A 17,371-nucleotide genomic window follows, 5' to 3' on the forward strand; every position below is an offset into this window, starting at 1 on the left:
GCAGAGCAGGAGCTGTTCTCTATGAATGCTGCCTTGGAACGACAGTAAACAAGGTGATACAAGCCAGGCTGAGGGAAGGCAAGCTGATTTCCATAAAACAAGCTTGTTCAGAAACACAACCACTGCCAGGTCATGTTTTCACTACAAAATGAGATGCACTTTAAAGGCCTGCACGTAGCATTAGGTGCATTCCTTGGTTTTCAGTTGCATTTCAGAATTCCTTGGCCTCCAGCCAAGGAATCTTTGGAGGCAACTTGTCCATGCAGGAGAGATGGATTGGATAGCTGTCCTCAGGTCCCAGACCTAGTAATGGGAGGAGATGGTTTGAATCTGGTTTCTGCAATCTGTGCCTTTTGCTATGTGTCACTGTGCCAACAGGGGAGAGTCTGCACTCACACAACTTGATGCTTTCCTCAGTCACTAGGGTCTGATTAAGGGCTCCCACTAATAGTCATAGGAAGGACAGAGCTCACTGTTTTATCTTCCACAGTGTGGCCCCAGTGGACTGCAGGTCTCGCTGCTATGCTGTCCCATAAGTAAGCATCGCTGCTCTGAAGTGATTGGCCTACAGAGCAGATAAATTATATCCTTCCAATTGCAGCTCCCTGATTTCTCCTCTGCTGAGAGGGGTAGAGGCTTTTGCTTTGGGAGCTAGAGAAAAAGGGGATCTAGGTCCCAGTGGTTCTTGGTGGAAATATGTTTAAGACAAAAATCACGTCTGGGGTGCTTAGCCTGGAATTCCACTAAGCAGCTTCATTTCTGTGATGCAGGGAGCTGCATCAAAAATGATGACAGGCAGCAGCAAAAGACATCCTTGGGCCACATTTAAGTTGCCTTGCCTTATGTGAGAAATGACCTGGCGTGAAATGCAGGCCATAAGAATGGCTGCAAAGGGTCAGCCCAAAAGTGCATCTTAGCCCAGCCTCCTATCCTGGATAAAAGCCAGCAGATGCTTAGGAAGAAATACAAAAATAAAGCAAACATTTGTTAATATTTCCCCAAATACTCTTTCATCCTCTAGTGATCTGTGACTCAGAAACTTCATGAACTATAGATGGTGTCTTTGCATTTAATAGCCCTTGATGGATTCTTCTTCCACTGACTGGTTTAATCCCTAGTGAACCAATGTAAAACTTTAAACATCCACTGTACCCTATGGCAAAGAATCTTTCTTGTTTATTTTAAACTTGTCACTTAATAGTTTCCTTTGATGATCATTCTTTTTTTTTTATTATTTTGAAGAACACCGAAGAATGTAAACAGCTGTTCCCTAGTCATGCCACTCTTCCCTTCACAAAACTCTGTCATATTTCTTCTTTAGTCATTTTTCTTCCATGATAAGAAGGCTTAATCTATTCAGTCACTCCTTGAATGGAGGCCCTTTTATGCCCTTGATCATCTTCAATTGCCTTTCTCTGTAGCTTTTCTATTTCTTCTATATCATATTTGAGACTGGTGAATCAGGACTGCACAATAGTATTCAAGAGATGGGAGCCCATGGATTTATAAAGCAGCATAAGGATTTGCTCTGTTTTGCTCTCTACTCCTTTCCTAATAATTCGTAGTTTTCTGTTTGCTTTTTTGATTGCTATTGAGTGTTGAGCTGACATTTGCATAGAGCTATCTATTATAACCTCAAGATTTCATTCCCAGGTGGAAATAGTCATCTCAGAGCCCATTATTTTGTACATAAAGATAGGATTGTCTTTTCCCATGCACATCACTTTACATTTATCTACATCAAATTTCATCTGTGATTTTATTACCCTTTTATTCAGTGCCGTGGGGTCTTTCTGCAACCAACCCTTCACAGTCGGCCCTTTGCCTTGACTATCCTGAATATCATCAGCAAACTTCTCTCACTATTCACTTCTGTTTCAAGATTATTTATGAATATTTTGAAGGCATGGGGCAGTCTTTAGGCTAATTTAGCACCTTCCTCTTTGAAATTTGAGGTGCCAGGCCCCAGGAGAGGGAAGAAATGTAAGCATTCAAGCTCTTTGGATGGTGATTGGAGAACAGTAGGCGCTTCAGGGGAAGGACAGCAGCGTACTTAACTAGGGCATCTCCTTCTCCCTGTTGCACAAATGGATGAGGGAGGTGATGCAGCATGCTGGGAAATGTGTTTCCCCCATCTATCAAGACTATAAGAGACTGACAGGAGACCCTCGGGTCACCCTTTCCCTTGCTAAAGCTGGGGCCTTGCGCAAACAGGTGTGCAGAAGTCACAGGGCCCAAGGAGGGCAGGCAGGAGGAGAGCGATGGATGACAAAGCCTCTTTCTGAGAAAACTGCTGCACACACCGTCATTAGCCACTGCTTTTAATGAATAGGAATTAATTGGCAACTTTTCCTTACTATAAGCCCTGTATGAGCCTGTTGACTTTGCACAAAGAAGTTCAAGACCAGAGTCAGAAGATGAAGTGCCTGCCGTCTAGAGGACACAAGCATGAGTGTGATTGGACACTGACTGCCCTCTACACGGATGAGGTGAGGTCCAGCTGGGGGATAATGGCGAAACTGCCTGACAGTTAGCGAAAGGAATCAGGAATTTCTGTGACAAGTACTTTTTTGTTGTTTTTTTATGGAGGAGCACCATCTTGCAATACTGCCCACTTGGAGGTCCTGGCTGGCGGAACCTGGCAGTGGGTGCTGTGAGCGTCACACTCTCGAGGGCCTGGGAGTAATTAGTTCAGTCATCTTTATACTGAGCACCCACCACATTTAAGAAAATAACAAGAAGGAGGAAAATCTTCCCCATTTGAACACAGTTTTTACAAATCTCACCCCCAGAAATCTTGCCCACTCCCATGTTCCTCCAAGAGGATAAAGGTGCTGCTGTTTGCAGAGGAGCACTTCTTTCTGCTCGAGGCTGAGCCACCTTTATTTGGGGGCAGAGGCTGGAAAGTTGCCACTGTTATTTGTAGATAAAAGAAGTAAGGCTGAGTGTCAGTTCAGCACCTGAGGCAAGCACTAAACTAATTCACTGAGGCAAAAAAGGGGAGAAACCGAACAGCTTCAGCAGACAGTTCTCCTTACCTGGCACACAGAAAAACAGAGGGTCAAACTTGTCACTGGTGCAGATCTGAGCTGTAGGGTCACACCAATTGTGCACCTGACTGAGTGGATCTCAGCCTGTCAGAAATTTTAAGATGGGCCTGTTTCCTCCTCCTCCCCAACCCTAGTCATTTCATTGTGTATATTTAAAGTCAGGCAGTGTATGATTTGTCAGCTCTCTGGTGAGATGCCTTTCAGAAAAGACATGCAGCTTCCAGAAAACTGCTCTCCTGAGGTGGTTTGACAGTCCTGAAGCTGTGAGTGGTTTCCAGAGAGAAGGAAAGATAATGTTTCTTTTCTGATAATGGAGCAAAAAAAGGTTAAAAGGCAGAGGTTCTCCCCTTTAACAGACTTAAACTTGACCATCAGAAAAACAGGATCCATTTGACGAGACAAGAAAAGAGCAGATGTCAGTGACTCACACACAAAGTGTCTCTTGAGCTATGGTAAGGCCTGTATCTCCTGGCAGGAAATGTGCAGGTTCATGATGTAACTTCTTCCCTACTCCGGGCTTGTTTCACAGCACTTCAAAGCAAAATAAAGCTTTAAAAACAGACTAGTGTCAATCTCCCTGATATTCCAGCTATTAACCCTCATCTCAGTCACTGAGTAGAGAATACACTCAGCCTTTTAAACATAAAGGTGAAAGTTTCCGTTTCCATTGGCTGTTGTCCATTTTTGTGTCTGGTCCAGGAATTAAAGCAGCAGAGCAGTTTTAGGCTCAGCTTTGGGCCATGCAGCTCTGCACTGAGGCCCCCAGCGCATGGTCAGGACCTGCTCCCAGCGCACTGAGATCTGGCCAGGCCTGGGGAGCATTTTGGCTCAGGTCTTCTGCTCTTGGCTAGGCTGTACTTTAGTGACGGGAACTCCCCTGGCGTGGTGGAGGGTTTCAGCTGTGGATTCATCCCTAACTTGCAGTCTATTTTCATTACAGCTTGACTGAAAGAGCATTGTGGGCTGATAGACAGAAAAATGTGAATACCTGAAGTGAATGTTTTTCTTTGGAGGGGTGGGGTGAGCATTTGAGAAACGTGGGTGTGAAAACCGGGTGAAAGGAGTTTAATATAAGGATTTAGTTTGCCTGCAGAGCAGGTGCATCAGTCAGGAAGAATATAATGACAATAAAACACAGAGAAGACCTCACTGACAAATTTGACTCATAATAAAAAGGATAAGAGACTATATCAGCTGCCCTAGAATCACCTGTAGGCTGGACCAGTTCACTTAGGAAGGCTCTTCTGCTGTACTAAAAGCTACCCCTTGGTCACAACCCATTAGTGTCACAATCCACAAATGCCTTCAAGTTATGACACAACCTGAGAGAAGCAAAATCAGTCAATGCTGAAAAGTGCTAGCATTGTTTAAGTGTAAGTTCTGGGGCTTGAACAATTGAATGGCATATCGAGTGCCAACAGACTGCAGGTGAATTACACCAGCTTGGTGTTTGTGTCTGTATGGCCCTTGTGTAGCCATATGGTGTAAAAAATCAGTCCCTTCAGCTTTACTAAAAACTCCCCTTTTCATTCAATCAAGTGGTCAGCTGGCAGGTCTTTGCCTTCCTCTTTCAACTGGAGGTCTTTGGGAGGAATGAGAAATAAATAATATCCCTTCTCACCACTGAAAAGGCAAATGAGGATTGTTTTCAGGCCTTGGCTGTAATCAGAGCAGATCCTTTGTATAAGCAGTAATGGAAGCAGCCTGTGTAGTTGGACCAGCACAAACTTGCAACGCATACGAATAAAAACAGAGTACAATGCAAAAATGAACAGATGCCATTTATCAGTCATGGTGGCTTTCTTTCTTTCTTGCACTGGGGTTTGTGCTGTCAGCCAGCTAACCCAACACCTGGGCCTGCAGCTGGCTAATAGAGGAGGAAACCCTCCCCAGAAAGCAACCTGGGGCAAGATGGAGTGTCTTTAGGTACCATCACTGCTCATAGTGAAAGGCATTGGGACAACTACTATAAATATTACAGAGAGGGAAAAAGCCTTCAAAGCTAAATTAAATTTAAGCCACTTTTGAGCAATTGACAAGATGGAGCAGAGCTAATCATGAACATTTCCATCACAAATGCTTTTAAAATGCATTTTTTTTCTTTCCAAACTGCAAACATTCTCACTTTCTGAAGTTTTTCAGTATCAAGATTGTCTTAAAAAATAAATGCATATTGCTTTTCAATGTAGGTTTCTGAGGGTTTTGTTTTTAAAGAAGAGACAGGAACTGTATTTTAAAGCTCGAGTTTTATTTTGCTCTTTTTTTATCGCAGTCTGGGTGTTTCACAGGATGTTAAAAGAGAACCAAATTAACATGTTGTTCACATATTCCCATGAAAATCAATTACTACTTTCCATTGAGCTCTTAGGAAGGAACAGTAAACATGAAAAATGCATTTATTTGGGAGCTTAGATAATTAAATATAACTTGAGTTTCCTGACATATATCTACTTACTGAAAAGGAGGTTTGGGGTTACACTAAAAGCAGTGGTTTTGTTTACTTTTATGGGAACAGTCTAGATTTACACCAAATGTATTTCTAAAAAGAATTATGAAGTTGATGATGAATTTCTTTTGTGTTTTGAGAAAAATATCTTAACTGAAGAATCTGCAAAGTGTAAATTTTGTAGCGGTCCTGAAAAGCCAGTCCCAACAGTGGTAGATCTGAAGGAACAACCCCATGAAAATGTGAGTAGCCTACACTATAAGCAGTCTTTTCTTGGCAATATTGCAGCAGGAAAGCTAATACAATAACATGGGTTCATGATCCTCGGAATAAAGCAACCTAACTATCAGGTAGTGATAGAGTGTTTAGTGATAATGGGAGAACAGAAGCCCTGAGGCAAGTAAGACTTTGACCAAATAAAATATCTGAAAGAAATAAGTAGGGTACCTTTCCTCCTTTGGGTTCATGCTGGTGTGAAAGGAGTGTCACAAGATAAGGTTACATCCAAATTTCATCTGGAAAAATCCATAATGAAAGTGGGAAGCTTCTCTGGTGCAGTGCTCAGATGCAACATGTGAAACCCCTGACCCTTGTGCCCTTCCCTTGATCATTTCAAGGACATGCTTTGTAAAAGATGTCAGGTCCTCTTTCCCCTCAACATCCAGTTTTCCTCCCTGTGGGCAGAAGGGACACTGCCCACAGCACCCTGTGGACCTGGGAAGCAGCCCAGGAAGAAAATCCCCTTCCAGATACCACAGTGTTAGCAAGTGCTGAAAACAGAGGGTGACCAACTGATGCCAAAGGTAGAGAGAAAGAGATGAGGGCTGTAGGTGGAGAGGAGCTAAAGGGTGTTTGGGGTGAGGAGAAGAGAGGCTGGCTGCAGGGGGCAATGCCATCATGGCAGAGGTGCCCATCAGGAGGATTGCCGGGGGAAGAGCTTCCTGAGGAGGAGGGCACCAGGGAAGTGCAGTCACAGTTGGAGGGAGAAGGTGGAATAGTGAGGGAGGAGGTGAAATAGCACGTGAGCTTGGGTGACTTGGAGGTGGATGCAGGTCTCTAGTTTAGATCTGTAATTGTATCACAGCTACATGAGTCCTCAGCAGATAGGGCCTGGCTGGCTCATCTTGGCCATCTCATCTCAAATGATAGTCAAGTCAGAAGGTCTCAGCTCTGCCCAAAGTCTCCCCAGACCAGTCCCACCACATCTTCACATGTGCTGTACTTTGTAGTTCTTCTGCTGCAGGAGCTATAAGGAAATATTTGATAATGTGATCCAAGAGCTGATGAGTGAAGATGAAATAGAGAAAGAGATTGACATAGCTCCTTATCCCCACCATTCCCAAACAGAGCTGCGATGTGACATCAAAGCAGAACTGCTGTGACAGTAAGAGATCAGAAAGAGACTAACCTGGGCTTATGGTGGGAAGAGGGAAGCCCTCATTACTAGTTTTCTTAATTCCAATCTCAGGGAATAAGGTGGGAACCTGCTTGTGATGTCCCACAGCAGGTCATGGACAAGACCTGAGGCATCTGATGTCGGACCTACAATGATACCACTAAGAGGAAAAATTTGTCACCTGCCTCTGGGGAGGACTTACTCAGCAGACAACAGCACTGAATGTGGCCTGATTTAAATGTACGGCAAGGATGGTTCAGTGCTGCCAGGGCAATACTTCCCTGCAGTTTCTCATACAGCTCATCTTTGCTACAGGGCCCTTAAAGACGCGTTGGTGGGCTTGATGAGGAGAAGCCAGAACTGAGTGCTCAGAAGTCATCAGCTGCTTCATCTCTGTGATATTGCCCTTGAAAGTTTGATACTTGCACACTAGGAAGCTCCCCAGAGAGAGGACAGAGCAGACACTTTCCCAGTTTGAGGCTGAAAAGTGTGTTTCCAAGCAAATCCCCAATTCAGCTTTCCCTCCCAAAAGACTGAATGTATTTGACTCCGTTCTGGGCCTCCCTCCCATTGCACAGCCCCTGCACGTGTTCCCACCTGAGCCATTTTGATCCCTTTGCACAGCAGCCTTGGTGGACATGAACATTATTTTCCTTTGTCCTCCAAGGCTGCCCAGCAGGCACAAGCTAGGATCAAGATCCTGTTTAGCTTCCTGGGGAAGTGTTGGCCCTGGGGAGCACCCGTGTGTGGCAATGGCTGAGGCACAGCAGCCACACCACGGTGGGCACCAAGGGACTTCCTAGGGCTCAGGAGGGACAAATTCACATGGCAGGCAGAGGCTGAGCTACAACACTTGAGGTATTCATCTTTCATTGCTGTTTTCCCTTTTCTCCCACTATGTTGGTCCTCAGGGGTCTGATTTGTAAGTGCCAGTGTATCTTTATGGGAGTAACAGCCTGCACCAAAATTTCCCTCAGGTGAAGAGGGATAAAACAAGGTCTGAATGCCAATAAGGTCTCCAGATAGAACTTGATTTGAGCCTTTTGGGAAGGGTCTGTCTTCTGGCTGCATATAAAGCCTAGCACAAAGGGTTTCTTATCCTTATGGATTGGGACTGTACATGCTGTCACAACCAAAACAGTGTATACGGTGTGTAACTCTCAGCCCAACCTTCCACACAAGCTGAATTTCCCCCTGAGAAAAGAGAGTGGGGTCTCAAGGACATGGCACGCAACTGACGCAAAGCAGGGTGTCCCACCGCATGTGTGGATGAGATGTGTGGGCAGGATGTCATGAAGGCTTGGATTCATCTCACCTAACATCCGGCTCTTGCAAGCAGTTTCCCATGTCTTCACTGGTCACCTGCAGCTCCCTTTGCCCCCAGGGCTGAGAAACAAGCATCTCTACTGCACGATTCATCAGACTTGCAATGAGATGAATCTCCCATTTCTCTTCTTTGGCTATAAAAGCTGCCTATGGTGACAAACTCAGAAGCAGACATCTGCATTGCTTCAGGTGAATGCTCCTGAAACAGCATCCCATGATATTCTTTTCTCTTAGATTATGTGGGTAGTGTCATTAGCCAACAATTTGATCTTATTTTTAACTTCTGATTTTTTGATCTTAGGTTAAGTAAGGAAGGCTTTGAGAACTACAGGGAAATATTTCAGCGGTATCTGAGATCTGCTGCCTGTAAGTACCTTTGCTAGTGAATTGTTGGAACAGCTGGGTCTGATTTGGAGCCAGAAGCGCATGGTAGCATCAGGGCATCCAAGGGAGAAGCAAAAACTGCAGCCCTTTGCATAGGAAAAGGTTTGAGAATCCTAATTAGGAATGGCCGGAAACCTTTCTAATTGCTCAAAACACAGGTCTGGTCATAATTCTGTGCCTATGAATCCTGTCTTCTCCATGCACATGTCTCCTGGCTTACAAGAGTTGTCTCCTGGTTACGGAAGAAACTTACTAGTTCATTCACATCTAGTCCATCCTTTGCTAGAAGTAGTTCCCAACTGCCCATGGGCTGGCCTAGTTTCAGAGTCTTAAGCAAAGATATCCCTTACTTCTCTTAGGAAAACCATCCTACCCCATCCTATTTAGGTTAAATTTTCCCTTTCCACTGGTTTCTCCTCAAACAAGGCAAAAGACACAAAAGCTCCTCAGTCCCTCCTTCTGTTGAGGGAGGTATCAGCAGTCGCTGCCTCTGGCAGGCTCCAAGACCCAGGCCCAGCCCAGTGTCTGAGGCTGATGGACGTGGCTGCTGCTCTCCTGCTTGTAGGTTCAACCAGTGGTGAGGCTGAGCGTGTACCCCAGACATACATACACACACACACACACACACACACACACACACACACAGAGGACATGGACACAGCCTGCCACAGATGAGGAGCTCCCCATACAACACTGCCAGAACTCATACCATACATGGGCCCTCGGACACCAGCATGGCCCTTCTGTCCCTCTGGCATCCTTGCCCACATCTGGGGTCCTTTCCTGTGACACAACCTCCTCCTTGCAGCTTGTCCAGCTGGACATTTGCCATGAAATTACCCCCCAGCCCCCCCCACACACCAGGCTGGGGAAAATACAGACACTTTGGCCCCCTTGGCGGTTGCCCAGGCACATGGCACTGTGGCCTGTGGTCCTGCTCCATTGCCCAAGGTCTGACTCCAGCTGCTGTCCCATATTCACACACTCTGGTCTATTCAGTTGCTGGCACCTCATCCTTGCTGCATTCACACATGGGGCAGAGAGCAAGATTACGCAGAAAGATAGTTAAGAAAGGATTTAATAAGAAGACAGGATAGACTGCAGTGATCAAAGGCAGGGCTTAGTCACACAAGCATACTGACCGGCCACTGCTTACATGGGACTTGCCCTTTTTATATCCTCTCCTCCTTCTTTTGTTCCTCCTCAATCCCCTTCCCTCAAATTTCCTTAGAAAATTTTGCATAGTCCCACAGGCCCCCCCTCTTGTCTAAAAGTCTTTATGTTCATCTTGTTTCCTCCATCTTTACAAGTCCAGGTTGGCCATGTCTGCAGTTTCTTAATAGCCCAGCAATTAGTCACTGGAGACTCTTCGTCTCTGTCATTGTCTCCATTATCCCTTGTCTGTCAGGCCCGTGGCTCTGTGTGTTTTGTTTGTGGCTCCTCCCTTTACTTGTTGTCCCCTTTGCACTGAAAAGGTCCTTGATCAGGTGACATTAATGAAGCAGATGTTCTCACATTCCCCACACCCTTACACCCTCCTCTCCCCCTCCCCCCCCCCCAAATAATCCACAACACAAAGCTTAGAGAAACAGAGCTGCATCACTTTTCCTGAACACCAGCCTTCTAAAACTATTTCAGGGGGCAAAATTTCATTTATACTCTCAGAAGAAAATGAATACACTGTCAGACCACAGACCGCTCCTTCCAAGAAGCATCGACCAACATCAGCACCTCCAGAAGATCTGCTTAAGCTGGACCGTGATTTTGTTGCAGAGCACTTAAAGGTGTGTGGTAACCTGTGGGATCTCTTCTTGTTGCTTGTCATGCAGGGTATAAGGGGATTATACAGACAGCTGTATCATGTCAAATACGGTTATACCCCATGAGAGTCATGCGGGTCCAATCAAGCACATTTAGATGTCACTTATCTGCTACCAAGAAGGTCCTGATTTGGCAAAACATTAAAATGTTTATCAGTGGGCACACTAAGTTGATTGGACATGCATACTTGTCACTGTTAAAAGATGGACCTTGTGAGGTGTTCAAGTACACAGCTGAACTGAGAAGCTGAGTCTGGTGTCCCTTGGGTTTTGCTAGGATTGTGCCTGTCTATAAAGGGTTTTACTTAAGGAGCGTCCTGTGCAGTATCAAGGCTGAACTCTACCTGTCAGCCATCTCCTTGGACCCAGACCTCAGACACTGCTCTGCTCAGGCCCACTTCTATACCATTGAGCTCCCTCACCTTCCAAACAAGGCAGTCACATCCAAACCACCTAACGGGGATGGAGCTAGACTATTGAACTAGGAGCTGCTTGGGGGAATTCACGGAAGGGTTTTCCCTAAGATATTTCAGTATGATGTGGTTCATAAACCACTAAGGTCAGCAAGGCTGAGGCTGTTAGGAGCTGGACTCCATGCAGGACTTGTCCTCTGGTGCCAGTTCTCTGGTTTTTGGTCTGTTCTCGCTCCATTTTGCAATATCTGGCAGCGATACAACCACACTAAGGAGCATCTCAAGGACAAGGCAAATTTGGCAGCGCTGCAACAGGGCTGCCCCAGCCCTCCCCTGCCGCAGAGCTTTCTTTCCTTCTCCTCTCCCCCTCCTCTTCCTCTCTTCTCCCTCTTCCTTCCCAAACCAGAAAGCATGGCAGGTTCTGCAGACGTACAAGAAAATTACCTATGATTTATCACACAATCAGTGATTTTGTTGGCTTTTTTTATTTTAGACATAGAAGTGCATTATACTGTTTTCCCCTACTGAAATATAGGGGTAGCAAATCCTCCTGCCTAGGACTGTCTGTCTTTTTAGCCTCATAAAAAGTCTGAAAAATGAAAGCAGGAACAAGATTGTTGGTTTGTTGCTTTTTGGTTCCCCTCCATCCCTTACAACCAGGAAGTAATTTTTATCTATTTTGCAGAGCCAAAACGTACATCTTCAGGTTATAAATTAGTGCTGCAGTTATATCTGAAATCAGTCACTTCACGTGTAAGAAATGCCTCTACCTGGGAGTTGCTGTGGACAAGTCCCTCTAATTCCCACAACAGGGAAAATCTGAGCAAGGCCTCTTTCTGCATATGATAATTAGCTGTTGCTTTTAATGATGATGTTAAAAGGGAACAGTAAACTCTCTCTGCTTCCCCACTCTCAAATGAAACAAATCCATTCTTCTAGGAGAAGCAGACGGTAACGCTCCTTATTCCTATTAGAAAGCATTAAACCCAACTGCCTTGTAACGGTTGGAGGTAAGCCCTTAGTAAAGAAACGTTTCTATTTTTCCTGCAGCTGCTTGTCAGTATGTTACAGGATAAATTACTTGTGTGTCTGATGGAAAGAGGGCTCTTGGCAAATTACATCATCACAGAGCAGCTAATAACATAAAATAAGGAGGGCTGAGCTTCATACATGAAATGTGAAAGCACAGAATTGAATGATAAGTTTTCCTCAGTTATGCAAAAGGCTTTAATTGAAAGCAAGCAAGCAAAAAAAAAAAAAAAAAAAAAAAAAGAGGCTAGGTGGAAAATGCAGTGTGTGAAGGTTTTTGTTGACAGTCCTCTCAGTTTGGTACCATTGAGGGAAATGGCAGAATTGGAGGTACAGCAGGCAAAGAATTGAAGCAGTCACTTCTCCCATGCCTGGTTTTCTCCTGGGGGTTAAGTGCTGTGCCTGCCTGGCCATGGTTAGTGTGTCCTCCTGCACGACAAGTCTGCTCCTGCCACCTGCCAAGATGTGCACACACACACACACACACACACACCCCTCACCCTCACCTGTTTTATTCCTACAGTACTGCCACTCTCTCGAGCCTGTAACAAGATATTATCCTGATGGACAGACATTTCTTCTTCTTCTTCCAGATGGAACTGGTCAGGTTTAGTATCCAACAACAACTTATCTTATGCAGGGAGGCAATCATAAGAATATCCTATCCTTGGGTTGTTTTCACCATGAGTTTCCTCCCTTGGGTTGACCAGGCTTGAGTTATTTTCCCCAAACACTTTCCCACAATACTTCCTTGCAAAGCATGCTTTTGGCAAGCTTTAAATGAGCTCTTCTTTCCTTAACCTTTTGTCAGTTACCCATCAGGCAACATGGCTGTTCTGATCACACATACTAAGGGAACCCAGTTTACATACTTTATCCTCAAGGACAACAGGTACACAGGGATTAGAGCTTTCTTCGCGAACCACAGCTGCGCAGCATGCTGCCACCCCAACGGCCACATCTGGTAAGTGCAAGCCCCACGAGGGCCGCCCCACTGGTGACACCAGCCTGCTGTGGGGCAGCGGGACTGGGCTTTGTTTTTGCATTTAGGGGGGTTTTCCAAGTGAAATACATGAAAAGAAGTGAGGACTGTGCTGCAGCCCACTGGAATGGTGGGTTTTGTAGGGCTGCCTCAAGGCAATGGGTGCAGACCCCAGTGCAGGGTGCAAGGATGCAGGGGGAGTAATGCTTGCAGGGATAACGTATGATTCTGACCCAGGCTCTGCCTTGTCCAGATGCCTCGCAACCATAAGGGAAGAGCTGGGGAGGACACCAGCTCCTTCCTGACCTGCTGGGGAGGCTCTGCTTGCTGACCCATTCCGTCGTTTGGAACCACATTTCTCGAGCGCCTGGGAAGCATCTCCTTGGGTCCAGCTGCCTGATCTCTCCTTACACCATCATCTCTTGTAAGGGCCACCAGACACAGAGAATGGGCTCCTTCATCTGTTTTAGGCAGCCATTCACATCTTTGGAGACTGTCGTCACATCCACTCCGTGTTCCTTTCTTTTATCTGAAGAACCCAAGTCTTTCCACCTTTTCCCCTCGATCATGTTTTCTAGACTTCTCTTGTGTCTCTCTCCAGCCTGGCTGGCGCCAGTCCCCAAGTCCACTGGGCCTTGTCAAGGCGAGGTGATGTCCCAGGACTGCTCCATCGTGCTTGCTGGTGATGTCCATCCAGAGACCACCATGATCTTGTCTGAGGTTAGCCATGCAGCAATGGAGGTGGCTTGGCAGGAAAACTCAAATTATAGCACAGGAAGAAGGGTGTATCTTCTTTACTCTCTTCTTAGGAAGTCCCAGGCGGCCACATTTGAAAGGCACGGGCTTATTATTTGTATGTGAGGGGAAATTGCAACAGCCAGAGTCATTTAGCTTGATGTCAACATTGCTTTCAGTTTGTTTCTCTCATCCGGTGTCTGCACCTGACTGTAAGAATGACTTAGGTGACCAATTTTTTGCAGTTGAAGTGATAACATGGTGATTGATGTCTTTCAGTAGAAACTGCTACTTCTTGAGCCATCAAATTCTAATTTTTGACCCACTACTTTTCTCTCCAAAGTTTCCCTTTGGAAAGCTAGAAACTGGGGGAATCAGTAAATCGTTTCTCAATTTTACAAGTCCTTGCCGTGTTGAGACTAATTAGTGGATGTATTAAATGTCTAACTGGCTATTACAAATCATTGTAAATAGCCTTTGCAATAACACTTCCATTAGACTACCGAAGCCCTACTGTTTGCCTGCAGGCACATTGGTCTTTCATCCATCATGAAGAGCATAATTTTTACAACACTACACCAAAGTGATTCGTAGTGGCAGTAAAATATCATTGACGCCCCCACTCCCACCACCACCTAACCACGTTTTGTACTTCTCCCTTTCCCCCTCTCTTGCTATCCCTTTTTTTTCTGCCATTGGTCTCTCCCTTGTGCCCTCTCATCAGGAAGGGCCTCAATGTTTTCTTGAAAAACACAGCAGCGGCTCCATGTATTGTTAGGAAGTTTCTACCCATTAATTCTCCTTATTTGCTGTACATGGGTGCTCCCCTGGCTTTGCACCTCTGGAGCGCCGATGTGGAGAACGGCGCTCCCTCCTTTTTGATGTCTGCACCAGTGGCATCACCCCACCTCCCATCCATGCTCGGTCATGTTTCTGGCAGCGCTTGGACTGCAAACTGTAGCTGTGCGCCAAGAAGAAAAATACTACAGTGGAGCGGTAAATCCTAGAGAGAATTAAGTGCCATGGTCACAGTCCCATTTTCATCACGCAAACCAATTTATGGAAATGCTCGGCCTCGGAGTGCTCTTAGCTCTGCTTGACCACATGCTTCCTGCTCCACCATCAGGCCTTACAATTTCCTTTACTGTTCTCCTCATGTCTTCTGCAATTACTTTAGAAGTAGCACATCACCACTGCCTGTTCTTCTGGGAAAGGTGGGAGGCGAGAGCAGAGGACGAGAGTCAGGGGTGAGCGTAAAGGCAGGACTCACTGTGCTGCTGCTGACCTACATTAGCACCAAACAGGCTGCTGGCTGCAGTGGGCACGCTGCTACAGCACTCCCTTGGTGTCTCCCAGCAGCCGTAAATGAAGGGCAGTGCTGAATAAATGATGGTTCTTATACATTTACAAAAAGAATCCAATAACTTTGATTAGAAGAAAACGCAAACTAAGCAACCTGTGGGTAGGACATCTGTCCTGAGTGCAGACCAATCCAGGCATGTCTTCAGTCTGTGCTCCAGCACATCAAAGCTGTGACATTCGATATTTTTTTTCCTTCCATTTCTTCTAAGCTACAGCACAAGGTAATGCTGGGGGAGAAGGAGGGAGACTGAGCCGCTCGCAGGCATTTGCTGTGCTTGTCAGGGCTGAACAGCAGCACGGTGAGAATCAACTTCTTTACACTTCAACAGGAAAAATTCAAAGTGACACATGCAATGAATGATAAAAATTCCCTGCCTTCCACATCCAGGGGGATATTTCAGCTCCCAGAGCCGAAATAGGCTCCCAGGTCGTCACTAGATGGGGAGTATTGATTTGCATTCGTATGCTGTAGATATGGGCTATTTTCCCCACGCACATGCACTTAGTTTCTCTCTCTTGTTCTTTGGCAAGGCCATTTCCTGCACCTGCACTTTCCAATTGAACTGTGAGACCATAGTTTTGAGCAAATGAACTTTTCCTTGCTCAGATTAGGGTTGCCAGCCACCAAAAGCATAATCCCTGATCCTGTGGGGAGCCCCACAGCAGGCCTCCCATGCGAGCATGCAGACATCCTGCCAGACCCACGCTCCAGCCCTGCTCGAGGGGGCTCAGCTCCCTTGGGTGGCTTCGCATGGTGGGGCCGGTGTGGGAAGGCTGCCACACCGGCCGCACCTGCTGCAAGGCTCTGCATTTGTCTCCAGGGTCGCTCTGGATCTCTGCACTGGGATCTGCTTTTACCAGGAAGGGACAAGCCAGAAGCGCTGGAACTGGTGGGACTTCAGCCCTCACATTCACAGCCCTCCTTTCCAGTCCATCTTCATGAAGCTGAACAGTCACACCACCATTAAAATTGTGGCTCAGTATCAAATTTGCTTAACGTTTATCAACCACAGAGACCACATCCATTTCAATATGGGTGCCCGGCTCAAGGTGAGTTCTTACTGTGTTAGCACTGCCTGGCCAGGTCTTATTTACCAACTGATCAGACAGCAGCAGCATGGAAATGGCTCAGCTGTGATAAGCCATGTTTGCTGTGGCTACCGAATAGGTTTGGTCACAAATTTTCAGGTGGAAAAAAACATCATTTCATTCAAAAGCAAATTTCCTGCCCATATGAATCTTAATGAAATTCCCTTTAAGTAAAGCATTTAGATAAGATTGAAATGTTGTCGCTGAAGGGTAAGAACAGCACATCTCACAAATTCATTTTGAAACACTATTTCTTTTCAAAAGATTTATATTAAATGTCAATATAAACACAAAGCTCCTGATTTTATCTAGAAAGCATTTCACTTAACATGAAGGGGGCGTACAGGAAGAGGAATGCTGAATTCCTTTGGTATTTGTTGCCATTTGAGTTTCCAATCTCTGATCCTTCCCTGGAGGTGGAAATGCTGTTTCTGCCAGGGCTCAGCCCTGCTCAGTGTCGACGTGACTGTCCCAACCTATTAGTGTGTTTCCACATCCTCCGCTGGATGCAAACGCAACCGGTCAGCTCCGAAACACAGATCACACATCACTGGCACACACAGGGATGCCCAGGAGCTCACACACAGTAGGGGATTGTGGGCTCAAGGTGAAAGATTCAAGTGGTCTTCCCTAGTCCAAGCAGAAAGCAGTTGCAACTGGCCTCACAGCAATACTCCCAAAGGTGGCCATAGATTTATTGCTAATGGAAATAGCCATCTAGGACTAGATTTGCAAAAGGGTGATAATGCCTTTTGCTGCCCAAAATCAGTACTTGGAACCAGAAAGCATTTGGACCTGCACTTGCATCCTCACTCCTTCGGATTTCTTCCCTAGATCCACTCAACTTCACAATGCTGCTAGGTAAGGAGGGCGTTTTTCTTGCTCTATTACTTCTGGGCAACCCCCTTCCACTGAAGGAGGCTGGAACCGTGAGTTTAGCCCCTTTGCCTCCTGGGCACGTGCGAGAAGCGCACAGCCCCCAGAAGGGGACTCACAGAGCTCATGTGCTCAGCAGGCGCCTGAAGGGACACATGCAAAAGGCCAACTACAAGGATAAATTTAACTCTGTAAGATAAATAGCTCAAGCAAGGGTCCAGCAAGCACTTCAGACTGCCACAGCACAGCAGAACACAGTCGTCTTGGCCTCTCTTCAGCATTAATGCTCCTCTCTTTACATGGGCTCTCTTTGCAGTCGAAAGACCCAGAGACAAGACACTTACTTAAATGGCCAGAAAGTGAAGAAGAGCTCTTCCTTCAGTCCAAAAAGATTCAGCTCAGGAGCCTGCTGTTGAAAATACAAACAAAATTGCATCGCTTTTGGCATCCCCTCCCTCACTGA

At 46.0% G+C, this 17,371-nt stretch overlaps 1 protein-coding gene across 1 annotated transcript in view; it reads left to right on the forward strand.

Annotated features, from left to right (window-relative positions):
- ERICH6B (glutamate rich 6B) overlaps positions 1 to 17,371 on the forward strand; it is a 32,373-nt gene extending 15,002 nt beyond the window's left edge. Inside the window, exons 6-15 of the mRNA XM_067290433.1 lie at positions 2,364 to 2,422; positions 5,637 to 5,738; positions 6,726 to 6,874; positions 8,345 to 8,407; positions 8,520 to 8,584; positions 10,241 to 10,386; positions 12,388 to 12,476; positions 12,676 to 12,828; positions 15,765 to 15,993; positions 17,225 to 17,371. Coding sequence (XP_067146534.1) covers positions 2,364 to 2,422; positions 5,637 to 5,738; positions 6,726 to 6,874; positions 8,345 to 8,407; positions 8,520 to 8,584; positions 10,241 to 10,386; positions 12,388 to 12,476; positions 12,676 to 12,828; positions 15,765 to 15,993; positions 17,225 to 17,371 — 1,202 coding nt within the window. The remainder of the gene's footprint in view (positions 1 to 2,363; positions 2,423 to 5,636; positions 5,739 to 6,725; positions 6,875 to 8,344; positions 8,408 to 8,519; positions 8,585 to 10,240; positions 10,387 to 12,387; positions 12,477 to 12,675; positions 12,829 to 15,764; positions 15,994 to 17,224) is intronic.

This window comes from Apteryx mantelli, chromosome 1, assembly GCF_036417845.1.
Source record: "Apteryx mantelli isolate bAptMan1 chromosome 1, bAptMan1.hap1, whole genome shotgun sequence".
NCBI lineage: Eukaryota > Metazoa > Chordata > Aves > Apterygiformes > Apterygidae > Apteryx > Apteryx mantelli.